We start from the raw sequence: 27,486 nt of genomic DNA, 5'->3' as shown, positions 1-27,486 counted from the left end.
GGATAAGATTAATTTTTTTCCGTGAACAATCTACACCATGTAGAATACATCGTCATAAATTTTGTGTAAGCAGAATAACTTCAGTCTGATAGTAGAGATCGATGAAATAGTGTAAAATCATCATTATCTGAATCCAGCAAGTATAAACAATTACACACACTTCGTATGCCCGACCTCGCGATGTCAAGAAACAATATTATATCCGACTTAATATTTATTAAGCCCACTACGAGCGCTCAGAAGTGCTGAAAATCAGCAAAGTTGGAATCCTGCGAAGGAAGGAACTGAAATATTTATGTTATTATGTGTTAAGAGAAACAAACGGCTTTCCTCATAGAGAAAATTTGTATTATGAGGAAATAAACTGATTTTTTTACAATTGTCTTTAAAGCTGGGTTTAACACTACTTGCTGTATTTTCTTCCGTCGCGTAGCCGGAATTATAGCTAGCGTCCGATAAAGATTACCTTTTCGACATTCTAGTTTTTCCTGGAGATGGTAGAAGTTTCTTTCCGTTCTTCTAATATGATTTTATGCCATGTGCAATTCTAGTGGTAGACGATTGGACTTCTTAGCAGTGCTTTCTTCTCTCCCGTCGCTGATTAATATTTGTGTACTGGTTTTCAAATAACTCAAGGAGACAATATTTCAAATTTTCTCGCAGTATATTGGGTAACGCAGAGGATGTTAAAATTAAATGGATTTTTCATTGCCTAAAATTGCAAGGCAGGGCTTTGGTTACAGGATTTAAATTTCGCTCCCATTCCGCTCAATGCACTTTCAGGGTCTGTCCATTGTTAACTGTAACTCCCAGTGGGCCGTTTGGGCAGGGATAGAAGCGAAGATCTTAGTGATGCGGTGCTTCAAATCGTCCAAGTTGCTAGGTTTGCCGGCAGAGATACTGTCCTTGACCGCGCCCTACAGCCAAAAATCGCGTGGCGTCAGGTTGGACGAACGTGCTGACCATGGGAGAGGACCGCCGCTACCTGTCCAACGCTTACAGAACGTGTCATTCAGATAATCCCGAACCATTTGATTGTAATGGGAAAGGGCACCGTCTCGGTGAAAGTACTCTCACTGGAAAATGGCAAGAGGCGCGATCTCCTCCATCAAAGTGCTGAGCATGGTACGACAATTCTTTCCCCTGGCGGTTTGTTTTTCAGAAAAGAAAGGTCCAGTCACTCCATATTTGCTCGCTGCACACCAGGCGTTAACCCTGGGGACTCCTGCATGTGCTTTCCAACTTCCAGGGGTGCTCGGTCTCCCAGATCACACAGCTCTGCTTGTTCACACGACCGTTCACGTTGTAAGACGTCGTGATCTCCTGACCTTCATTGCTTACATATTCCGCCCTCACAATCATATTCTGCACATCAAGACGCTTCATTCGAACCCAAACTCGATAAGATAAAGAAGATAAAGTCAATGTTGTATGAATTCATGTAAACGATATGCAATTGACAAGTGAGCACACCGTGGTTGAAATACTCAAGGCTGGCGCGCACACATACATTCCAGACACGACGGTCACAGAGGCTTTTAGTTCAGGTGAGATGCCGCACAACGGGACGCCAGGCCCTTCAGAGGAAGACCCAGCCCATGTCGGCCGGCGACCGCTTGTAGCGGACAGCGTGGGCCCGAGTGGAAAGAGGGAACAACCCCGTGTTCGGCTTAAAAGCAAATTCCGCTACATTGTGTGGGAGCGGCCAGCCTACGCATTCTTTACACATAGCACGCAGTTTCAGAGATTTTCACAGGGAGACAGCAAACGCCAAACGCCAAAGCTACAAGTTTCCGGATTGGTCGCCTTAAACGAAACGTCATTCTCCCGTTTTAGAAGAGCAATGCTGATTGGCAGACGATATTTCTGACGCCTTGAGCTGAAGGAATAATGGAAGAGACCGAAAGATATACCCCTTCACGTCTGGCGTGGAGAGGCGCTGTTCCGTTGTCGCTCTTGGAGTGAGAACACGTAACGATAGCGTGCGCGCTCGTATGTGTACTCGAACGAGCGAGGAACAAGTCTCTCCTCAGTACTTCACTGGGAGAGCACCACTGTCGAGAGCGAATCGAAGTGCTACTCTATATTGAGTCCTTGCGATTAAGCGTTGTTCACTGTGTTGGCCGACTCACTTATTGTGCGGTGTGAACGGACAGAGTTATAGTTAAACGCCTGCGAGCGAATTTTGAGTGGCATCGCAGTGGACTGGTTATCTGACTGGTGTACCACACCAATAGACTAGGGGCGAATTGGAATCCTTGACTTCACCAAGGCATAGGGAGAGTTTGATTGGCGAAGGTCAATCCAGATAGAACGAGAGTTATCTCATTTGTCAGCAGCGAGCAGCGCAGACAGCAGTCATCGCAGCTTATGGCATTCTGCGCTACAGCTATTGCGAGCGCCATATTTCCCCCACAACAATACACTTCACTGCATTTCAAACGCGACAGCCTCGACCGTACCTAGCAACATTCTAAAGGATAATTATTCAAGTTGAGTAGGCGCACCTCTCAGCCATTCTGCCAAGGCAACAAGCATCTTAAACTTTGTATAGAAATTTCATTAGCGAATCTTATCCTTGAAAGGTAACTTCACATTCCGAAAAGAACCAGGATATAACTTGTTCAATTCATAACTAAAGGTGTCATTGTGGTTTCTCAGAATTTTTGCAAAATAAATGATAACTTTCGTTAGTTCCATGTTTTTCTTACACTAACTAGCACTACTCCAGTACCCAAGTATCCCACTAGTTACGTAAAGAAGTTTGTGAATTTTTGTGTCATCTCCTTACAGCGGACGACTCCAGAAGATATTTATTGCTGAAAGTTTTTCAGGCATTTCTCTTTAGAACGTTAGGAGCTTCTGTCTGACTTCTGTAGTAGTGTGGGGGTGGAAATTGCGTCTTGCAGGATCCACAGGGTAAAGGGTACATCTCAGATTAATCCGTTGCGCAGAAGAACCCCACACGCTCAGAACGTGGGATGTTGCTTTGTCAGAAAACATTAACACAATGACAGGCTCAACGTGCGCTATTTCCGAGATAATTTGTGCAGCACTCACACGTGCTTCCTTATCTGTAGCTGTGAGCTGCTGCACAACCTGCAACTGGTATGGCTTCATTCCTAAATCATGGCGCAAAATTCTAACCACTGATCTTTGAGAAATGTTAGTCTCTAGAGAAAGTCTCGAGAGGACGTGGTTGGGCTGTATACCATTGCTCGTTGGACGAGGCTGATATTCTCTTATATTCTCTTCAGTTCGGGCAGATCTCTTTCTACCGATAGTTTCCTTGTAATCGTCTTGAACGGACTCGGTCCTTACAAAACTTTTCGTGGGTCGTACCAATTGTCAGGCGCGATGGTGCATCCCGTCCGCTCCAGGCCTTGATTTTTCTTGTGCGATGCTCAGGGGCTGAAAGACCTCCACCCAGGCACTTGGTCTTCCTTCGTCCCTCAATGAAATATCGGGACGCAATGGTTCAATCTGCGAAAAAACTAAAAGAGCTTGCCCATTTAATGTTAACATCTCTTTGCTTTACCCTGTATTGCAATGAAATACACACAGTTTGTCACGAATTATTCAGACAGGCGTTACTTAACGTACAGCTCTTCCGAGAACACAGAATAAATACATACGATAAAAGAATATCGAAAATGTTCATTTTAATTAAGATTCTTTTGACTTCTTCAGTGATATTACACACTGACGAAAACATAAATCGCAACACCGAGAAGGAGTTGTGCGCCTAAACTTAAGTCGGTAAGCGTGCTCTTAGATCTGGAAGATGACGTCTATTCGAAGTCCGCGCCAGTCGCATAAGAGTGGCGCTAGTAGCTCCACTATGACGATGCAAATCAGTTTCGCTTTAAATACACGCTGTAACAGTCGTAAGCATTAGTTACCTTTGAGATTGGACATGGTCAGTTGATATTAATCAAGAATGTCTTTAAAGCGATAAAGACGCAATTATCAACACCTCACTGAGTTTGAACGAGGTCGTGTAACAGAGCTACGGGGAGCTAGATATTTCTTCTGCGATATTGCAGAAAAACTTGCAGGCATGCAGCCACTGTACATGATTGCTGGCAGCGGTGGTCACGAGAATGTAAGGCGAACTCTAGATTGAGGTTTATTGGTAGAACCCTGAAGCGATGCAGTCCTTCAACAAAGTAAATAGCTTACAATACGTTAGTTCGTCTGTATGGGACCCTTACCAGTTGGATCTGATTCAAGAGATTGAGAAGGTCCAAAGAAGAGCGGTAAGATTCGTGACTGGTACATTTAGTCATCGCGAGAGCGTTACAAGTCTCATAGAAAGTTTGGAGTGGGACACACTTGCAGATAGACGACGCGCTAAACAGAAGGGGTTGCTCACTAAATTCCGAAATCCAATCTTGGCCGAGGATGTAGAGCATATATTATTACCAACAACTTGCGTAATGATCATCTTTCAAAGATAAAGGAAATAAGAGCTCGTTCTGAGGCGTTCAGTCGTTTTTCCCCCGCACGATCCGCGAGTGCAACAGAGGGGGGGGAAATATGACTTTGGCGCGAATTGTGCTCTCCGCCACACACCGCTTGGTGGCTAGCGGAGTATATATGTAGATGTAGATGTAGATGTAGAATGTACGGTCGTAAGAAGACCTGGTTCCCGACGGTCACGTGGCACTACCAAGAGGGAAGATCATCGTGTTCGGCGTATGGCTCTGTCACATCGTACTGCATCTGGAGCAGCAATTTGAGCAATAGCTGCCACCACAGTGACATAACGAACTCTTAAAATCGGTCGCTTCATGGACACCTCTGACCCAGACGCTCTTTAGCGTACATTCCAATGACCCCAAACCTCCTCCATTTGCGACTTCAGTTGTGCCAAGCGAGAGCTCATTGAAGGAAGGGTGGAGGTCTGTTGTGTTTTCTGATGAAAGCTGGTTCTGCCTCAGTGCCAGTGATGGCACTGTGTTGGTTAGAAGGAGACCAGTTAAAGACCTGCAATCAACCTGTCTGCGTGCTAGACACATTCGACCTAAATCTGGTCTCGAGTGCGATTTCGTATGACAGCAGGAACACTCTCGTGGTTACCCCACACACCATGACTGCAAAACGGTTCGTCAGTCTGGTGATTGGACCTGTTGTGGTGCCATTTATGAACAGCATTTCACGCGGTGTTTTCCAACAGGATAACGCTCGCCCACATACTGCTGTTGTAATCCAATACACTCTAAAGAGTGTCGTCATGTTGCCTTGGCTTGCTCCATCACCTGATCTGTCTCCAATCGAGTACATACGAGACATCATTGGACAACTCCAGCGTCATCCGCATCTAGCACTAACCGTCCCTGTATTGACCAAACAAATGCAACAGACATGGAACTCCACCACAAAATCTGACATCCGGCACCTGTTCAACACAATGCGTGCACGTTTGCGTGCTTGTATTCACAATTCTGGCGGTTATACCGGTTATTAATGTACCAGCATTTCACGTCTGCGATGACTTATCTCGTGTTTACATTAACCTGTGATCTTGCAATGTTAATCATTTAAATATGTTACCTAGACGAATGAATTCCCGAAATTTCAGTACTCTTAATTAATTATTTTTTGGGTTTGCGATTTTTTCGTCAGTGTATCTTACACCTTTATACAACGTAATTACAGATTTCCATAACAATTTGTTTTCATCATCAGTCCTTGCACCATTTGTCATTAAAAATTACCGTCTCATTCTTCCCGTTCATACGCTACATCACAGGACGAAGTTGAAACTGAAGCTCAGATAGAGGAATAGTGGGAAGGAAATAGTCTGTGTCCTTGTCAAAAGAAACGTCCCGACATTTGCCTGAAGCGGTTTAGAGAAACTACGGAAAACCTAATTCTCTACTTGAACTCCGCTCCGCTCATAGGCAGATCCAGCGTGCTAACTGCTACTCACATCGATTTTTGGAAATTTTGGGAACTTTAGTTTATGTGCACAGCTCCTTCTCGGTGTTGCGATTTTTTTTTTTTTTGGTCAGCGTGTAATATTACTGAAGAAGTCAAAAGAATCTTAATTATAATCAACATAATAGTTTAGACAATAGTTAAAGTAAAATCACATACGCACATTAAAAAAAAGTTTTGCATCACCTCAGTTCCGAGAGTTCCGGAACCTGTAGAGACAACTGGAATAGAGATCAACATAAACATCATTTCCACCCTTTTTATTGCTCATGAAAACCACACATTGCATGTTGTACCACCATACAGCGACGCCTTCAGAGGTGGTGGTCCAGATTGCCGTACACACCGGTACCTCTAATACCCAGTACGACGTCCCCTTGCACAGATGCATGCCTGTATTCGTCGTGGCATTCTATCCACAAGTTCATCAAGGCACTGTTGGTCGAGATTGTCCCACACCTCAACGGCGATTCAGCGTAGATTCCTCAGAGTGGTTGGTGGGTCACGTCGTCCATGAACAGCCCTTTTTAATCTATCCCAGGCATGTTCGATAGGGTTCATGCTTGGAGGACATGCTGGCCACTCTATTCGAGCAATGTCGTTATCCTGAAGGAAGTCATTCACAAAATGTGCACGATGGGGGCGCGAATTGTCGTCGATGAAGACGAATGCCTCACCAATATGCTGCGGATATGGTTGCACTATTGGTCAGAGGATGGCATTCACGTATCGTGCAGCCGTTACGGCACCTTCCATGACCACCAGCGACGTACGTCGACCCGCATGAGGCCACCCCAGAACAGCAGGGAACCTCCACCATGCTGCATTCGCTGGACAGTGTATCTAAGGCGTTCAGCCTGACCGGGTTGCCTCCAAACACGTCTCCGACGATTGTCTGGTTGAAGGCATATGTGATACTCATCGGCGAAGAGAACGTGATGCCAGTCCTGTGTGGTCCATAAGGCATGTTATTAGGTCCATCTGTACCGCGCTGCGTGGTGTCGTGGTTGCAAAGATAGACCTCGCCGTGGAGGTCGGGAGTGAAGTTACGCATCACGCAGTCTATTGGGTACAGTTTGAGTCGTAACACGACGTCCTGTGGCTGCGCGAAAAGCATTATTCAACATGGTGGCGTTGCTGCCAGGGTTCCACCGAGCCATAATCCGTAGGTAGCGGTCATCCACTGCAGCAGTAGTCCTTGGGAGTCCTGACCAAGGCATGACATCGACTGTTCCTGTCTCTCTGTATCTCCTCCATGTCCGAACAACATCGCTTTAGTTCACTCCGAGACGCCTGGACACTTCCCTTGTTAAGAGCCCTTCCTGGCACAAAGTAACAATGCGGACGCGATCGAACCGCGATGTTCAAACGTACCTACCTGTTACCAACTGTTCGTCTAAAATTGTGAGCCATATGTTTGTGACTATTACAGCGCCATCTATCACAAAGCGAAAAAAGTGGTCCAACTAAAACATTCATATTTCTTTACGTTCTACACTAATATGTAATAAAAAATGGGGGTTCCTATATTAAAAAAACGCGGTTGATATCCGTTTGACCTATGGCAGCGCCATTTAGCGGGCCAACCACGGCGCCATCTGGTTTCCCCCTTCAAGCTAGACAAGTTTCGTTCTTTGTAGTTTTTTCGTTTGACGCTTATTTCGTGGGATATTTGGCCCTGTCACTATCAGTGGACCACCCTATATAAACTGAAGTCCCCTGCTCGCTTCTTTTTGTTGTGTCCGGACTAGTTTCAGAAACTATTGTAGAGATTTTGATGTGTTCTTGGAATTCCCATGATCGATATTTTACCAGTATCGATATCGATAACAGGCAAAAATTGTAGAAATTTTCGATTCCCGGGATGAATGAATTATTTATATACATGGTTAGGTTTGTATGGAACATTCAATTTGCGAGTCCTCCTCGGCCTTGGCCAATTTTCATGGTTGACTATGTGCGACGACAACGTGCAGTGCAGGGTTAGGAGCCCTTGGAACAAGAGGATATTCGGTGAAAGGAGTGGCCTGCCAGTTCCCCTGACTTAAATCCCTTCGAGTACGCATGGGATGCATTGGCAAGGCTTATTGTAGCACGTCCACGTGCTCTAACGAACATCAAGCAGTTGTGATTGGCGCTGGTGGAGGAATGATACGCCCCACCACAAGAATTCTTTACCAGTCTTGTGGCCAGCATGGCAATTTCCAGAGCATGCACTGCCGTCCATTGTGATCAGACACTCCATTAAGAATCATGTCCCGCCTTTTGTAATGTCCAGGAGACCATCATGATTCACGGTGATTTCAGTGTAATTATTGTCTTTGAATAAATGTGATATTTCTGCTAGTCTCATTGCGTATTTGTTTCAGTTACTTTCTGTATTACACTTTAGAAGCTCTTCCTACATATGGTGTTGTATCCAGCCTACTCGTCAAATATGAGGTGCTTAGTAAATCTTATTTCTAGGATCGCTAGACAACAGTTCAAGCAAATCGCGTTGTTGTTGTTGTGGTCTGCAGTCCAGAGACTGGTTTGATGCAGCTCTCCATGCTACTCTATCCTGTGCAAGCTTCTTCATCTCCCAGTAGCTACTGCAACCTACATCCTTCTGAATCCGTTTAGTGTATTCATCTCTTGGTCTCCCTCTATGATTTTTACCCTCCACGCTGCCCTCCAATACTACATTGGTGATCCTCAGAATATGTCCTACGAAGCGATCCCTTCTTCTAGTCAAGTTGTGCCACAAATTTCTCTTCTCCCCAATTCTATTGAATACCTCCTCATTAGCTATGTGATTAAATCGTATTAATGAATTTTATTTACAGAAAATAAATGACAGTACTTAGGTTTGAGAATTTACAATGGTGTGTCACAAGCAAAGGGCGACATGCAAACAAGAAATCCCTTCAGTATATACAATGCTACATAGCATAAGCGAAATGGCTAGTCTTGATGTTCTTGAACTCGCTGCTGTGGAACTCTTAGAACTGGGGCCGTGGCCAGGCAACGCGGCGCTTGTGTCGTCTTACAAGGGAATGGTCAGACTTGTCATGTCGAAACCCGTGTTGCTTTTTTTACCATAGTGAGTTAACATTGCAAGAAGTCTGTATGCAGAATTTTAGCTGCTGACATGACCTGGAAGTCTGTAAACAATTTTATGAAGTACGACATTATTGACGCATGGTCCCGCGCTTATAACTGCCTGACCTCTCCCGCTACGTTATACCGGCGCCATGTAGGGACAAGGTGGCGTCAGCCACGCGCAGCTCTCTTGCCATAGCAGTGACAGAGTTGATTCCCCCCAGTGAAAGCGATCGTATGATAATTAAACATTCGTTGACAAATATGGCTGATATGTTATCCACAACATTCTTTCCAAATAGCTATGAAATAGACACAAATAAATATACGGTTTAGAACACGTGGCCCGCATCTCGTGGTCGTGCGGTAGCGTTCTCGCTTCCCACGCCCGGGTTCCCGGGTTCGATTCCCGGCGGGGTCAGGGATTTTCTCTGCCTCGTGATGGCTGGGTATTGTGTGCTGTCCTTAGGTTAGTTAGGTTTAAGTAGTTCTAAGTTCTAGGGGACTGATGACCATAGCTGTTAAGTCCCATAGTGCTCAGAGCCATTTGAACCATTTTGAACACGTCCAAATTTTATTTCTAGTAATTACCGCAAAAATGCGAAATAATGATACAATGTTCAAAACATAGGTTTTTGTGCACCAAGAACATACAAGCAAAGACGACATATGACAGCCCTGCGAATCACAGACGTTGTTAGATGTCCGTAGACAAAACTGGGTTGGTGTTAGGAATGAATCAGGCTTAGGATCAGTATATTTCGAGGAGTGCCACGCATATTTAATCAAATTCTGAAACCGTGGGGAGGGAAATTGATAATGTACTACTGATTGCAGCTTGAGAATATTGTGACGGTGATAGACAGGAAATTGCAGTGATCTGCACACAATAATTTTCTCTGTTAGTTTTCTGTAAAATGCCTTCCACTGACGGAAAAATTCTCTGTCTAAAATTTGAATTACGTTCGTCGTGCCGGGTGGAATCTGAAGTATCTCTACTTCTTTGTCAGGGTGGGCTCGAAATACAGCTTTTAATGAATCAGACCTTTTATGACCTGACCACGAATCTAGAAGGAGAAGAGATTTGTTCCCGCAGAACGGAAGAAAAGCATGACGCATGATAAGTGTAACGTTTTCATTTCCCATTTTTCCAGACTTCGATGCGTCTACCACAAGATTGTTTGCGTAGAACATTGTTCTGTCGACGCGTGGTCCAAAACGTCCAGTTGGTTCTTGAAGACACACGTATAGTTTACGCAGCAATGAACCATCCAGACTAATTATGGGCATTATAGTGTATGAATGGGTGAGTGCAGTCGTGGACTGCGCAATCGCCTCAATATGTTTTTCCCCTTTGAATGACACTGTTCTTTTCGCACGCATTTCTTTTTGAAAACCTGACTGATCTGCATTGTACACGTACAATTCACTAAAACTAGCGATGGTTCAAATGGCTCTGAGCACTATGGGACTCAACTGCTGAGGTCATTGGTCCCCTAGAACTTAGAACTAGTTAAACCTAACTAACCTAAGGACATCACACACATCCATGCCCGAGGCAGGATTCGAACCTGCGATCGTAGCGGTCTTGCGGTTCCAGACTGCAGCGCCAGAACCGCGCGGCCACTTCGGCCGGCAAAACTAGCGATCTTATTTTTTGCATTCGTAAGAAAAGCTTCTACCATTTCGATTTGTATCACTTCATTTTCCGACCTGTTTCTCGATACAAATTTTGTTATTTTCCTTGCCACAATTGTATGTGATCTTTTGAAGCTATTAATCCAACTTTGAGAAGCCGTAAATTCTTTAGCGCCTATCGCGTTGGCAATCGCTAACGTCCAATCACGCAAAGTTGTATCGCTGACACTAAATGACTGTTGTCTGGCATCGGTAAATAGCTCAAAAAGTCGCGCATTTATCTCCGTCGCAATTTCCAGTCGACTCTTACGTCGTCCAGCGACTTCCTTTTTCCATCTACACAATTCACGTTCAGAACGGACAAAACATACTTATTTTGAACAGTACTGACACGTAGGCGTTTCTCACCACTTTCGTTCAACCAATACGTCACCGCTTTTTCTTTGTCTGATAAGGTAATTGTAGTTGCTGGTGTTACTTTCGGAGATAATTGATGATGGTACGTGGCACTATCACTCGAAGAGTCTTCATGAGTGCAACTTTCGTCGGTGTCTTCGCCGTCTGTAGATTCACAGTCTGCAATATCGAGTGTTTCAATTGTTTCTAGCGACATGTCTGCACCATTTACATGCTCGTCTAGAAGTTTAGCAACCATGTCGCACAACACATAGTCTTCACGCGTGTTTTCTGTCGATTCCTTCATGTGTCATATCTCCATGGCAAGCAGCAAAACATTTACAGGGTTCGCCATCACCTGTGAGGGGAGATTGAATGTTCACCGTAAAGTGGCTTGCGGAGTATAGATGAACATGTACAGAACATCTTTCACATCTCTAACCAGTTTCAGGACGGTATGTTTCGAAATACGTACCAGAAATTAAAAGGACGTGCATGCCAAAGAAACGAATATTCGTTTCCCTTTCCACCAAAACCGTGCAGCGATAGTCCTCTTTAGTGAACGCCGCGATAAGACGGCCGCACTTCCCGACCATGCGCACAACGCTCGCGACTCGCCATTTCCAGGGGTGGCCAGCCGTCACTGCAAGCGCCAAGCAGGAAACAGCCATGTTCGTGATATTTTTAGGTGACTTCCAGTTCATGTCAGCAGCTACAATATGGCATACGGACCTTTTGCACAGTTAAATAACAGTGCTAAAAAAAGCAATACTTGTTTCGGCATGACAAGTCTGACCATTCCCTTGTTAGTGTATACGGCGCTGCCGTCGTATTGTCGTCCTGGAGGGGGGTCCGTCAGCTTGGTATTGGCTGACGTCGCCTCACAGCCCTCTCTCTGCTCTAACGTTCCCGCCTGGCATGCCGGCGCTTGACTTACCCCGGAACATTTGGTACAAGTTTCATCGAGGTGTGTTACTTGGCAGTGAAACATCGTGTGAAAGTTACATGGGTCCTTAAAAGCGTAGACTGGGGTAGAAATTGTTTTGAGCCCAATTTTTTATTGACATAAAAAGTTCCTTATAGTCTATTTTTACGATTCATTCGTGTAAAGAGTGCCACAAACGTTAAAATATGTTAAAAATGCGTTTTACTGTTTGGGGATCTGGCACGTTAGAGCACTCGAATGCAACCGATGTGATGTTGTGATAGTTCCTGACGGAATAGGAGCCTTGTTACTTTTGGATATACCACAGAGGGCGTCAGTATCAACTAAGATACTGTCCTCAACAAGATTGATCTTGGTAATATAATTCGTTCATGGTAAACAGTCTGAAAGCAAGAGCTTGTCTTGCGTGTGCTTAACTTATGATTTCGCTTTTTTTCATACGAAGCAAAACGGGAGTGTTTGAAAATGACAATCAAACTTACTTATGCGGATAGAAAAAGGTCGAAATGTTATCCCAATCGTACAAAAAACGCGTTGATAGGTAAGTGGAAGCCAGTTAATGGATATAATTTCGTCAAAATGAGAGTGTTTCGACACTGGCGAATAAAAAGACCAACTGTATGGTGCTGGCAATGCCGTTTAAAGTTTTTTTTAATTTTCGCTATTAAAAACGCAAGTTGAAACATCTAACGTTTGTTTTTTCGAAACAACATTTTTCAAGTTGGCGGGAACTATAAATCATGAAATATAGACGCAGTTACATTATTCTTTTTTGTAACTTGTGAGTCGTCGATTTTTCTATTGTGGTATGGTACGTAAGATTCTTGCGATACATTTTAATTTAGATTTCTGCTGCACGTTTTTATAACGACTTTTTTGTCGGAAAACTTTACTTTCATTTCAGAATTCCGCCATTTGGTTACAAACCATGTTTTTTAAAAATATCTCTACGTACTAAGTTAGACGATCTCATCAGTTTCAAAGCAGTTTTTGAAATTGTTTTCCAGGTTGAAAAATGTGGCGTGCAGAGTTCCCACCAACCACCCTCGCAGTCGACGAATCCTTTCGTCGATGTCGTGTAGTGGTCCTCTGGTTGCAACTTCTTTGCTTAACAAAATACGTAATAAACTCTTAAGGGCGTACAGTAAAGGTGTAAAGTCAGTTTTGTAATTTGTTTGTTATTTTATTGAAAAAAAAAGGCATGAATATCAGTTCCAAAATCGACAGTTGCTGTGGTTTAGCCCCTTAAGTTTTGCACGCCAGTGTATTTTGGCGCAGTAGTGTATATCTGAGTCTGAACTGAATTTCGTTGTGGTTTGGCGCTGGTTTCACTCAGCTTTTCTATTCTTAGTACTAGGAGGTGACATAGCGACATCCATATATAGAGATGGCGGTAGTATCGCGCACACAATGTGTGAAAGGACAATGCATTGGCGGAGCTGTCATTTGTTATCAGGTAATTCACGTGGAAAAGTATCCGACGTGATTATGACCGCACGACTGGAATTAGCAGACTTTGATCACGGAATGGTAGTTGCAACTAGAGTCATGGGATTTTCCGTTTCGGAAACCGTTAGGGAATTCAGTAATCCGAGATCCACAATGTCAAGAATGTGCCGAGAACACCAACTTACACAGTGATTACCTTTCACCACAGTCGACACAGTAGCTGATGATCTTCACTTAACGACCGAGAGCAGCAGCGTTTGCGCAGAGTTGCCAGTGCTAACAGACAACCAACACTGTGTGAAATAACTACAGAAATCTGTGGGACGTACAACGAACATATCCGTTAGGACAGTGCGGCAAAATTTGTCGTTAATAGGTTATGGCATCAGTCGACCGATGCGAGTGCTTTTGCTAACAGCACGACACGGGATGCAGCGCCTCTCCTGGGCTCCTTGCATATCGGTTGGACACTATTTTGTATCCCGTCTGGAAGGCGGCGCGTGGGTCTGCTCCTGAAAACTAAAAGGTTGGCCGAATGACGCAAGCGAGTAGGAACAGGAGAGGTAAAACACTTCGGTACTGCGTGTAAAATTATAGATGTTTACTATAGGCAAAAACAAGTTAATAAATGGTTACATAACTTTCCAATTATAAGCACGTAGGTGCGAAACCGTATTCCCGTCGTAAGTAGTACAAAGTCTCAACAGCAAGCCAACACCCTCTGAAGTTGAAGCGATGTTTCCAGGCCGTCTGCTCTTTATGAAATGGGCAGAATCTGCAGCGGCGCTCGTAGAGCTGGACAGCGCCGGCTAGAGGGCGCTGTCGTCGGTGTCGGTGTCGTAGTGCCAACCCTTCGACCATAAATATAATAGACTAGCCCTGACGTCATTTTCGTGGCTCCAACATCTCTGGGCTAAAGTCACGTGAATATTGGCAAAACATGGTTGTTTCGTGTTGCGCTTATGGCTGTAGTCAGCGTTTTGTCGGGGGAAATGCCGTTACATTTCACGTGTGTTTCTATGATAGTGCAGATGCGTTTATTGAAATCTGCTGAAGTGACTTTTATATGTTTTTTACACTTGAAATAGAGTATCACGTAAATTAAAGCGTTGAAAGTGATGCCTGTAAAGTCAGACTCATATTACATTTTGGAAAGTATCTGTGATAATTCGGTTACAGAAGTAAGTATAACTGTTTCTCGTTCCTACTCAGGTTCCCTAAGGATGAAAACCGAAGGCAGCTTTGGATACAGGCCCTGAAACGGAAAAACTTTAAGCCATCTGCACATACGTGCCTTTTTGTATATATAAGTGAGATTATAATAAGGTAAGAGCACCTATAGTCGACACATGAAGAGAATTTTTTTCTACCTTCTAATACTATTAAATAAATGTAGGCTCCAAAATTATTTTCTCACCTTTCATCTAAAATATCATCTTTTTTTAAACTGATAGTCTAAACTTTTGTAAAAATAGTTGGAACTGAACCTTTGAAGTGCACCTAAAATTGATACTCTAAAATGGACCTGCTCCTAAAGTCGACAATTTTGGCACCTATAGTTGACATAATTCCCATATCTCATTTTCTTTTATAAGTGACTAGAGCTCAAAACGCGGCGAATCCAATATTTAAAGTTTTGACAGGAGCCCACTCTTACTATTTAAAAGAATTTTAGCGACATTTTACTTTAATTGATAGTTTACAGTAATTTCGTCCCGCTGCCCACCAGAGGGACGTTCGATGTATTTGTTAGGTTTTATAAATGATACTGTGAAGAAATCCAGGTCAAATGTAGTTCTGACATAATTTTTCGCAAATAAAAAAGTAATTTTTGTTGGAAGCGTTTGGAAGTCAATTGAGAAATGTGGGTAAAATACGATACAAACATAGGATGGCAGACCGCTGATTTGAAATCCCGCCACGTTTTGCCAACAGTCACGTGGTTTATGTTGGAGCCACCACCAGCCCTATAGCTTCTGCACAGAAGGCCAGTCTCCTAGTATCTATGGTCGAAGTGCCAACCTAAGAATCTGTACCTACGCCGTGGCATCGTAGCTATCGATACCACACCGTAGACGAGTGGAAAACAGTGGACTGGTCAGATGAGTGCCGATTTCAGCTGGTAAGAACTGATGGTAGGATTCGAGTGTGGCGCAGACCCCACGAAGCCATGGACCCAAGTTGTCAACAAGGCCCTGTGCAAGCTAGCTGTTGCTCCTCAATGGTGTGCGCTGCGCTGTCTTTACATGAAACGAACTGGCTCCTCCTGTCCAACCGAACCTATCACGGACTGCAGATGGTTATGTTCGCCTACATGGAGACCATCTGCAGCCATTCACGGACTTCTTGTCCCGTACAACGATGGAATTTTTGTGGATGACGATGCGCCACGTCTCCGGAGCACAACCGTTCGAAATTGGTTTGAAGAACATTCTGGTCAGTTCTAGAGAATGGTCTGGCCACCTAGATCGCCCGAGACGAATCCCATCGAACATTTATGGGACATAATCGAGACGTCAGTTCGTCCACACAGACCTTCACCTGCAACACTTCCGCAGTTACAGACGGGTACAGAGGCAGCATAACTCAGTATTTCTTCAGGAGACTTCCAGTGACTTGAGTCTGAAATGCTGCACTGCACCGGTAAAAAGGAGTTTCGACATAATAGTAGAAGGTGTCCCATGACTTTTGTCATCTCAGTATATTACACTACTGGCCATTAAAATTGGCACACCAAGAAGAAAAGCAGATGATTAACGGGTATTCAATGGACAAATATATTATACTAGAAGTGACATGTGATTACCTTTTCACGCAATTTGGGTGCATAGATCCTGAAAAATCTGTACCCAGAACAACCACCTCTGTCCGTAATAACGGCCTTTATACGCCTGGGCATGGAGTAAAACTGAGCTTGGATGGCGTGTACAGGTACAGCTGCCCATGCAGCTTCAACACGATACCACAGTTTATCAAGAGTGGTGTATTGTGACGAGCCAGTTGCTCGGCCACCATTGACCAGACGTTTTCAGTTGGTTAGAGATCTGGAGAATGTGCTGGCAAAGGGCAGCAATCGACATTTTCTGGATCCAGAAACGCCCGTACAGGACCTGCAACATGCAGTCGTGCATTATCCTGCTGAAATGTAGGGTTTCGCAGGGGTCGAATGAAGGGTAGAGCCACGGGTCGTAAGACATCTGAAATGTAACGTCCAGTGTAAAGTGCCGTCAGTGCGAACAAGAGGTGACCGAGACGTGTAACCAATGGCACCCCATACCATCACGCCGGGTGATACGCCAGTATGGCGATGACGAATACACGCTTCCAGTGTGCGTTCACTGCGATGTCGCCAAACGCGGATGCGACCATCATGAAGCTGAAAAACAGAACCTGGATTCATACGAAAAAATGACGTTTTGTCATTCGTGCACCCGGGTTCGTCGTTGAGTACACCATCGCAGGCGCTCCTGTCTGTGATGCAGCGTCAAGGGTAACCGCAGCCACGGTCTCCGAGCTGATAGTCCATGCTGCTGCAAACGTCGTCGATCTGTTCGTGTAGATGGTTGTTGTCTTGCAAACGTCCCCATCTGTTGACTCAGGGATCGAGACGTGGCTGCACGATCCGTAACAGCCATGCGGATATGATGCTTTTCATCTCGACAACTAGTGATACGAGGCCGTTGGGATCCAGAACGGCGTTCCGTATTACCCTCCTGAACCCACCGATTCCATATTCTGCTAACAGTCATTGGATCTCGATCAACGCGAGCAGCAATGTCGCCATACGATAAACCGCAATCGCGATAGGCTACAATCCGACCTTTGTCAAAGTCGGAAACGTGATGGCACGCATTTCTCCTCCTTACACGAGGCATCACAACGTTTCACCATGAAACGCCAGTCAACAGCTGTTTGTGTATGAGAAATCGGTTGGAAACTTTCCTCATGTCAGCACGTTGTAGGTGTCGCCAGCGGCGCCAACCTTGTGTGAATGCTCTGAAAAGCTAATCATTTGCATATCACAGCATCTTCTTCCTGTCGGTTAAATTTCGCGTCTGTAGCACGTCATCTTCATGGTGTAGCAATTTTAAAGGCCAGTAGTGTACCTTCGACAAACGAGACCAGTTGCTAATGACCACAACGTCGACTGTAAACGCGCTTTGTTCCGCTGTGAGTAATTTGTCGTGTGCCCGCATGCAGGGACGACGTTGGCGGAGGTGAAGTCGGGTTACGGCCTGGAGGCGGCGGCCGAGCTGCGGCTGCTGCGGCTGCTGGAGCGCGCGCGACGCGAACTGCCGCTGGAGCTCAGTGTCACCTACTGCGGCGCGCACGCCGTGCCCAGGTCAGCCCTACTCCTTCCTACCTATACGTTGTGCAAATACAAATTAATTACAATAGTATCAAATTTGATTTTTATAAATTTTGAAGAGAATGAATTGAATCGAATGGATTATCTTTCGGTCTTATGCAGGGTGTTACAAAAAGGTACGGCCAAACTTTCAGGAAACATTCCTCACGCACAAATAAAGAAAAGATGTTATGTGGACATGTGTCCGGAAACGCTTAATTTCCATGTTAGAGCTCATTTTAGTTTCGTCCACCTACGCTCAATGTAGCACGTTATCATGATTTCATACGGGATACTCTACCTGTGCTGCTAGAACATGTGCCTTTACAAGTACGATACAACATGTGGTTCATGCACGATGGAGCTCCTGTACATTTCAGTCGAAGTGTTCGTACGCTTCTGAACAACAGATTCGGTGACCGATGGATTGGTAGAGGCGGACCAATTCCATGGCCTCCACGCTCTCCTGACCTCAACCCTCTTGACTTTCATTTATGGGGGCATTTGAAAGCTCTTGTCTACGCAACCCAGGTACCAAATGTAGAGACTCTTCGTGCTCGTATTGTGGACGGCTGTGATACAATACGCCATTCTCCAGGGCTGCATCAGCGCATCAGGGATTCCATGCGACGGAGGGTGGATGCATGTATCCTCGCTAACGGAGGACATTTTGAACATTTCCTTTAACAAAGTGTTTGAAGTCACGCTGGTACGTTCTGTTGCTGTGTGTTTCCATTCCATGACTAATGTGATTTGAAGAGAAGTAATAAAATGAGCTCTAACATGGAAAGTAAGCGCTTCCGGACACATGTCCACATAACATATTTTCTTTCTTTGTGTGTGAGGAATGTTTCCTGAAATTTTGGGCGTACCTTTTTGTAACACCCTGTATATACGTGGAGATTTCCGTAAATTATATATATATATATATATATATATATATATATATATATATATATATATTCTTCCGCCATAAGTTCTTCTCATTTTTGCTGATTTTTGTCGGACTTCCACATAAGATGCAGGCATCTACAGTGAAATGACATTAGCATAAGGCGCGGAAGAAAAAAAAACTTTCGTGGTTTTACACTAAAAATAACTGTCACACTTCATACTTTCATAAAAATTATTATTCAGATAACACAATGTCTACTACACACTTCTCACAAGAATACGTCTTCTCCCTACGAGAACTAAAGACTGCGTCTTCTAAAAAATTGAACAAAATTTCCATCATTTGTCATTCGCCTTCCGGCGTAGCAAATACATCTTTGCCGACGCTTACAGTGGCCGCGCTAGTGTTTATTGCCATTGGTTTTTATATTTTATCGTAGCGTGTCGGACCTTTTCCTTGTGTACCTATACAACGTCCTGGACGTCGCCGTGCCACCACGCTGTAGCCACAGTCCGCTGCAGTGTGCAGCACAGTGTCGCCTTCGGGTGTCTGTAGGAAGATAATTAAAAACAATGGCGGCAGCATTAAGAGTGCAATGGGAATTCCACTAACAGAGGGGGACGTTCACGGGATTGACGGAAAATGTCAGTTTATTTGTTATTTATTAGTAGAACTCATGGACAATAAGTTCTCGAAGTTTCAGTGATGAAATCGCATCCGAAATGTCCTAAAAATAATTAAATATGTGACGCGACCTTCTTACACGCCTACATTTGAAGCAACGCATCAACACTAGCTCGGTGAACAAAGATTCCCTAAATCACTTTCAAGCAAATTCGCACGGGCTTCGTCTACAAGGCTGTTTTATACAGAGTGTTTCACAATTCATGACCCAAATTCTAGAGGTTGTAGAGGGGACTTCGTAGATCAAGTTTTACACAGGAGTCCATGTCAGGAAACGTCATGCAACGATGCTACGGAGTGTCGAAGTTAAAGGCGCCGGCACCTGCAAGAGTATGTACACAGGGTGGTCCATTGATCGTGACCGGACCAAATATCTCACGAAATAAGCGTCAAACGAAAAAACTACAAAGAACGAAACTTGTCTAGCTTGAAGGGGGAAACCAGTGGTTGGCCCGCTAGATTGCGCTGCCGTAGGTCAAACGGATATCAACTGCGTTTTTTTTCTTTAAAAGAACCCTCATTTTATATTACATATTCGTGTAGTACGCAAAGAAATATGAATATTTAGTTAGTCCACTTTTTTCGCTTTGTAATAGATGGCGCTGTAATAGTCACAAACATATTGTTCACAATGTTAGACGAACAGTTAGTAACAGATAGGTTTTTTAAATTAAAATACAGAACGTAGGTACGTTTGAACATTTTATTTCGGTTGTTCCAATGTGATACATGTACCTTTGTGAACTTATCATTTCTGAGAACGCATGCTGTTACAGTGTGATTACCTGTAAATACCACATCAATGCAATAAATGCTCAAAATGATGTCCGTCAACCTCAATGCATTTGGCAATACGTGTAACGACATTCCTCTCAACAGCGAGTAGTTCGCCTTCCGTAATGTACCTAATGCATTGACAATGCGCTGACGCATGTTGTCAGGCGTTGTCGGTGGATCACGATAGCAAATATCCTTCAACTTTCCCCACAGAAAGAAATCCGGGGACGTCAGATCCGGTGAACGTGCGGGCCATGGTATGGTGCTTCGACGATCAATCCACCTGTCATGAAATATGCTATTCAATACCGCTTCAACCGCTCGCGAGCTATGTGCCGGACATCCATCAGGTTGGAAGTACATCGCCATTCTGTCATGCAGTGAAACACTTTGTAGTAACATCGGTAGAACATTACGTAGGAAATCAGCATACATTGCACCATTTAGATTCCCATCGATAAAATGGGGGCCAATTATCCTTCCACACATAATGCCGCACCATACATTAACCCGCCAAGGTCGCTGATGTTCCACTTGTCGCTGCCATCGAGGATTTTCCGTTGCCCAATAGAGCATGCTATGCCGGTTTACGTTACCGTTGTTGGTGAATGACTCTTCGTCGCTAAATAGAACGCGTGCAAAAAGTCTGTCATCGTCCCGTAATTTCTCTTGTGCCCAGTGGCAGAACTGTACACGACGTTCAAAGTCGTCGCCATGCAATACCTGGTGCATAGAAATATGGTACGGGTGCAATCGATGTTGATGTAGCATTCTCAACACCGACGTTTTTGAGATTCCCGATTCTCGCGCAATTTGTCTACTACTGATGTGCGGATTAGCCGCGACAGCAGCTAAAGCACCGACTTGGGCATCATCATTTGTTGCAGGTCGTGGTTGACGTTTCACATGTGGCTGACCACTTCCTGTTTCCTTAAATAACGTAACTATCCGGCGAACGGTCCGGACACTCGGAGGATGTCGTCCAGGATACCGAGCAGCATACATAGCACACACCCATTGGGCATTTTGATCACAATAGCCATACATCAACACGATATCGACCTATTCCGCAATTGGTAAACGGTCCATTTTAACACGGGTAATGTATCACAAAGCCAATACCGTCCGCACTGGCGGAATGTTACATGATACCACGTACTTATACGTTTGTGACTATTACAGCGCCATCTCTCACAAACCTAAAAAAGTGGTCCAACTAAAATATTCATATTTCTTTACGTACTACATGAAAATGTAATAAAAATTGGGGTTCCTATTTTAAAAAACGCAGTTGATATCCGTTTGACCTATGGCAGCGCCATCTAGCGGGCCAACCATAGCGCCATCTGGTTTCCCCCTTCAAGCTAGACAAGTTTCGTTCCTAGTAGTTTTTTCGTTTGATGCTTATTTCGTGAGATATTGGCCCGGTCACTATCAATGGACCACCCTGTACACGTGGTGATTCCGTGATGATGTTACAAACTTTCAAGGATGACGGAGAAGGATAAAATGTATGAATCTGAGGTAAGGGTCCTCGGTTCGGAAACTAACGAGTCGAAAGTTGTTGTTGTTGTTGTGGTCTTCAGTCCTGAGACTGGTTTGATGCAGCTCTCCATGCTACTCTATCCTGTGCAAGCTTCTTCATCTCCCAGTACCTACTGCAACCTACATCCTTCTGAATCTGCTTAGTGTATGCATCTCTTGGTCTCCCCCTCCGATTTTTACCCTCCACGCTGCCCTCAAATACTAAATTGGTGATCCCTTGATGCCTCAGAACATGTCCTACCAACCGATCCCTTCTTCTGGTAAAGTTGTGCCACAAACTCCTCTTCTCCCCAATCCGATTCAGTACCTCCTCATTAGTTATGTGATCTACCCATCTAATCTTCAACATTCTTCTGTAGCACCACATTTCGAAAGCTTCTATTCTCTTCTTGTCCAAACTATTTATCGTCCATGTTTCACTTCCATACATGGCTACACTCCATACAAATACTTTCAGAAAAGACTTCCTGACACTTAAATCTATACTCGATGTTAACAAATTTCTCTTCTTCAGAAACGCTTTCCTTGCCATTGCCAGTCTACATTTTATATCCTCTCTACTTCGACCATCATCGGTTATTTTGCTCCCCAAATAGCAAAACTCCTTTACTACTTTAAGTGTCTCATTTCCTAATCTAATACCCTCAACATCACCCGACTTACTTCGACTACATTCCATTATCCTCGTTTTGCTTTTGTTGATGTTCATCTTATATCCTCCCTTCAAGACACCATCCATTCCGTTCAACTGCTCTTCCAAGTCCTTTGCTGTCTCTGACAGAATTACAATGTCATCGGCGAACCTCAAAGTTTTTATTTCTTCTCCATGGATTTTAATACCTACTCCGAATTTTTCTTTTGTTTCCTTCACTGCTTGCTCAATATACAGATTGAATAACATCGGGGAGAGGCTACAACCCTGTCTTACTCCCTTCCCAACCACTGCTTCCCTTTCGTGTCCCTCGACTCTTATAACTGCCATCTGGTTTCTGTACAAATTGTAAATAGCCTTTCGCTCCCTGTATTTTACCCCTGCCACCTTTAGAATTTGAAAGAGAGTATTCCAGTCAACATTGTCAAAAGCTTTCTCTAAGTCTACAAATGCTAGAAACGTAGGTTTGCCTTTCCTTAATCTTTCTTCTAAGATAAGTCGTAAGGTCAGTATTGCCTCACGTGTTCCAGTATTTCTACGGAATCCAAACTGATCTTCCCCGAGGTCGGCTTCTACCAGTTTTTCCATTCGTCTGTAAAGAATTTGTGTTAGTATTTTGCAGCTGTGGCTTATTAGACTGATTGTTCGGTAATTCTCACATCTGTCAACACCTGCTTTCTTTGGGATTGGAATTATTATATTCTTCTTGAAGTCTGAGGGTATTTCGCCTGTTTCATACATCTTGCTCACCAGATGGTAGAGTTTTGTCAGGACTGGCTCTCCCAAGGCCGTCAGTAGTTCCAATGGAATGTTGTCTACTCCGGGGGCCTTGTTTCGACTCAGGTCTTTCAGTGCTCTGTCAAATTCTTCACGCAGTATAGTATCTCCCATTTGATCTTCATCTACATCCTCTTCCATTTCCATAATATTGTCCTCAAGTACATCGCCCTTGTATAGACCCTCTATATACTCCTTCCACCTTTCTGCTTTCCCTTCTTTGCTCAGAACTGGGTTTCCGTCTGAGCTCTTGATGTTCATAGAAGTGGTTCTCTTATCTCCAAAGGTCTCTTTAATTTTCCTGTAGGCAGTATCTATCTTACCCCTAGTGAGATAAGCCTCTACATCCTTACATTTGTCCTCTAGCCATCCCTGCTTAGCCATTTTGCACTTCCTGTCAATCTCATTTTTGAGATGTTTGTATTCCTTTTTGCCTGCTTCATTTACTGCATTTTTATATTTTCTCCTTTCATCAATTAAACTCAATATTTCTTCTGTTACCCAAGGATTTCTACTAGCCCTCGTCTTTTTACCTACTTTATCCTCTGCTGCCTTCACTACTTCATCCCTCAAAGCTACCCATTCTTCTTCTACTGTATTTCTTTCCCCCATTCCTGTCAATTGTTCCCTTATGCTCTCCCTGAAACTCTGTACAACCTCTGGTTCTTTCAGTTTATCCAGGTCCCATCTCCTTAAATTCCCACCTTTTTGCAGTTTCTTCAGTTTTAATCTACAGGTCATAACCAATAGATTGTGGTCAGAGTCCACATCTGCCCCTGGAAATGTCTTACAATTTAAAACCTGGTTCCTAAATCTCTGTCTTACCATTATATAATCTATCTGATACCTTTTAGTATCTCCAGGGTTCTTCCATGTATACAACCTTCTATCATGATTTTTGAACCAAGTGTTAGCTATGATTAAGTTGTGCTCTGTGCAAAATTCTACCAGGCGGCTTCCTCTTTCATTTCTTAGCCCCAATCCATATTCACCTACTATGTTTCCTTCTCTCCCTTTTCCTACACTCGAATTCCAGTCACCCATGACTATTAAATTTTCGTCTCCCTTCACCATCTGAATAATTTCTTTTATTTCATCATACATTTCTTCAATTTCTTCGTCATCTGCAGAGCTAGTTGGCATATAAACTTGTACTACTGTAGTAGGTGTGGGCTTCGTATCTATCTTGGCCACAATAATGCGTTCACTAAGCTGTTTGTAGTAGCTTACCCGCGTTGCTATTTTCCTATTCATTATTAAACCTACTCCTGCATTACCCCTATTTGACTTTGTGTTTACAACCCTGTAGTCACCTGACCAGAAGTCTTGTTCCTCCCGCCACCGAACTTCACTAATTCCCACTATATCTAACTTTAACCTATCCATTTCCCTTTTCAAATTTTCTAACCTACCTGCCCGATTAAGGGACCTGACATTCCATGCTCCGATCCGTAGAACGCCAGTTTTCTTTCTCCTGATAACGACATCCTCTTGAGTAGTCCCCGCCCGGAGATCCGAATGGGGGACTATTTTACCTCCGGAATATTTTACCCAAGAGGACGCCATCATCATTTAATCATACAGTAAAGCTGCATGCCCTCGTGAAAAATTACGGCCGTAGTTTCCCCTTGCTTTCAGCCGTTCGCAGTACCAGCACAGCAAGGCCGTTTTGGTTATTGTTACAAGGCCAGATCAGTCAATCATCCAGACTGTTGCCCTTGCAACTACTGAAAAGGCTGCTGCCCCTCTTCAGGAACCACACGTTTGTCTGGCCTCTCAACAGATACCCCTCCGTTGTGGTTGTACCTACGGTACGGCTATCTGTATCGCTGAGGCACGCAAGCCTCCCCACCAACGGCAAGGTCCATGGTTCATGGGGGGGGAGTCGAAAGTTACAAGGGAAAATCATTCTAATATCTCTGACAGTGGAATACACGTACCGGTACTGTTGTTTCTAAGAATGTAGGGTATGCAGCACTCAGAGGTGACAGTATGGACCAAGACAAGAAAAAATGAGCTCTAAAATTCGTACCTGAGTAGCTATGAGCACTTGTTCATCTTCGCTAGTGTGAAACAAATCTCCTCTATTAAACAAATGTTCATAATTCTCAAGGCATGCACTTTAAATCCCATGTTTCCTAGACATTTTTATTTGTTTTTGTCCATACTACCACCTCTGAAAGTTACCTACGCTACAATCTTAGCAACAGCATATCGGTACAGGTATTCCACTGTCAGAGATCAGAATGATTTCGCTTATAACTTTACACTCGTCGGTTTCAGTTACAGGGACCCTTACCTCAAACTGATACATTTATCGTTCTCCGTCATCCTTGAAAGTTTGTAACATCACCACCGAATCACCCAGTATGTACATACTATTGCAGGTGCCGGCGCCCATGACTTTGACGCTCTGTAACGTCGTTGGATGACGTTTTCGGACATGGGTTCCTCTGTAAAACTTGATCTACTAACTCCACTCAACAACCTCTAGAAGTGTGTAACATGAATTATAAAACATACTGTACACTCTTTTGTTTTATAGATCATGTATGACTCTCTTCCGTATCTTAGAAACAAAAACAACCAGCTTCTTTGTTTATGAAGAAGCTTTTCAAGTTTTGCTTTTTCCTATTGATGAATTTTACCCAGAATTGCAACTTATTATGCCGTTCTTGTATTTAGTGATGGGAACTGGGGAAGAATGGTGGTATTAGAGAGAATGGGCTTTAAGATAGGAAATCTGACTCAAGACATCTTGAAAAAAATAAATTTACAGCGCCTCTCTGCATCTGAAAAGTCAGTTGAAGACATAGTAAAGGAAAGCAGATAGAAAACAAGAAACGAAAACGGAAGCGTCGAAGGGAAAGAGGACCCTGAGTACAAATCTGGGGACTTCTGAATTGGTGACACGAGAAAAAAACGTTAGGTTGAACTTTAAATTGCATTTCCTGAAAATTATGTTTTTTAAGGTTTATATGCCTTTTTCTCAGAATCTATGAAAGCTATAATTATGAGATGTTGTACACTTATTTCTATAAACCCAATAAATGTTGTGTCAAAAGTAAATTTTGAAATTCTGAGTGTAAGCTGAGATATGGTGCAAAGTGCTTGGAATTTTGCATAAATTTTATATTATACTTACAAAATTATAATTAAAAATTATTAGAATTCTGCTATTCGATATATCCAAAAAACTTCATCAAGAGAAGCTTACTGTATGGAAATAGATCTAATAGGGAAGATTTATAGAAATCTCTTGAATAGTTTCTGAGAGAAAGGTACATCTATATTAAAAATAAAATTTTTAAATTCGATAAAAACTCTAACTATATATAACGCAGTGGACTTAGCAATAAATGCGTTAATTTAATTTAAAGCAAAGAACAAAATTTCATTGCTGTATCTCCAAAATTGTGGATTTGGTGCCTCTTTTAAATAGGGCGTGTTTTCATGAACGTCCCCTCCTCAGTGCAGAGGATGGAGAGCAGACAGGGGGAAAGAGTATATTGAAGACCTCTTATGAGGGGAGGATTTATCGGACGACGTGCTAGAGGAAGAAATGGACATCTCTATGGAACACATAGAAGATCGAGTACTGGAGTCAAGTTTACTACCGCTTTGGAAAATTTGCGATCAAATAAAGTAGAAGGGGTAGGTAACATTCCTTCGGGATTTCTAAAATCATTTGGTGCAAGTGGCAACCAAACCACTATTCAAGTTGCTGTGTAGAATCTATGAGTCTGGAAACATATCATCAGACTTTCGGAAAAATATCCACACAATTGCGAAGACAGAATTATAGTACCATTAGATTAACAGCTCAGGCATCCACGTTGCTGGGAAACGTAAAACAAAGAAGCGCCAAAGAAACTGCTATAGGCATGCGTATTCAAATACAGAGATATGTAAACAGGCAAAATACGGCGCTACAGTCAGTAACGCCTATATAAGACAACAAGTGTCTGGCGCAGTTGTTAGATCCGTTACTGCTGCTACAGTTGCAGGTTATCAAGATTTAGGTGAGTTTGAATGTGGTCTTATAGTCAACGCACGAGCGATGGGATACAGCATCTTCGAGGGAGCGATGTAGTGGGGATTTTCCCGTATGACCATTTCACGAGTGTACCATGAATATCAGGAATCCGGTGAAACATAAAATCTCCCACGTCGCTGCAGCCGAAAAAGGATCTTACAAGAGCGGAACCAACGACGACTGAAGAGAATCGTTCAGCGTGACAGAAATGCAAACCTTCCACAAATTGCTACAGATTTCAATGCTGCGCCATCGGAGCTGATGGACATTGATGTCGACCGGGGGCGATATTCTCGCCCCAGGAATAAATCTCCGGCCA

At 43.6% G+C, this 27,486-nt stretch overlaps 1 protein-coding gene across 1 annotated transcript in view; it reads left to right on the top strand.

The window, feature by feature from the left end:
* LOC126236141 (probable imidazolonepropionase) overlaps nucleotides 1-27,486 on the top strand; it is a 195,099-nt gene that overhangs the window by 82,969 nt on the left and 84,644 nt on the right. Inside the window, exon 5 of the mRNA XM_049945223.1 lies at nucleotides 17,654-17,795. Within this exon, the coding sequence (XP_049801180.1) occupies nucleotides 17,654-17,795 (142 nt within the window). The remainder of the gene's footprint in view (nucleotides 1-17,653; nucleotides 17,796-27,486) is intronic.

This window comes from Schistocerca nitens, chromosome 2, assembly GCF_023898315.1.
Source record: "Schistocerca nitens isolate TAMUIC-IGC-003100 chromosome 2, iqSchNite1.1, whole genome shotgun sequence".
Taxonomy (NCBI): Eukaryota; Metazoa; Arthropoda; class Insecta; order Orthoptera; family Acrididae; genus Schistocerca; species Schistocerca nitens.
This window is presented reverse-complemented; position numbering and strand designations above follow the sequence as displayed.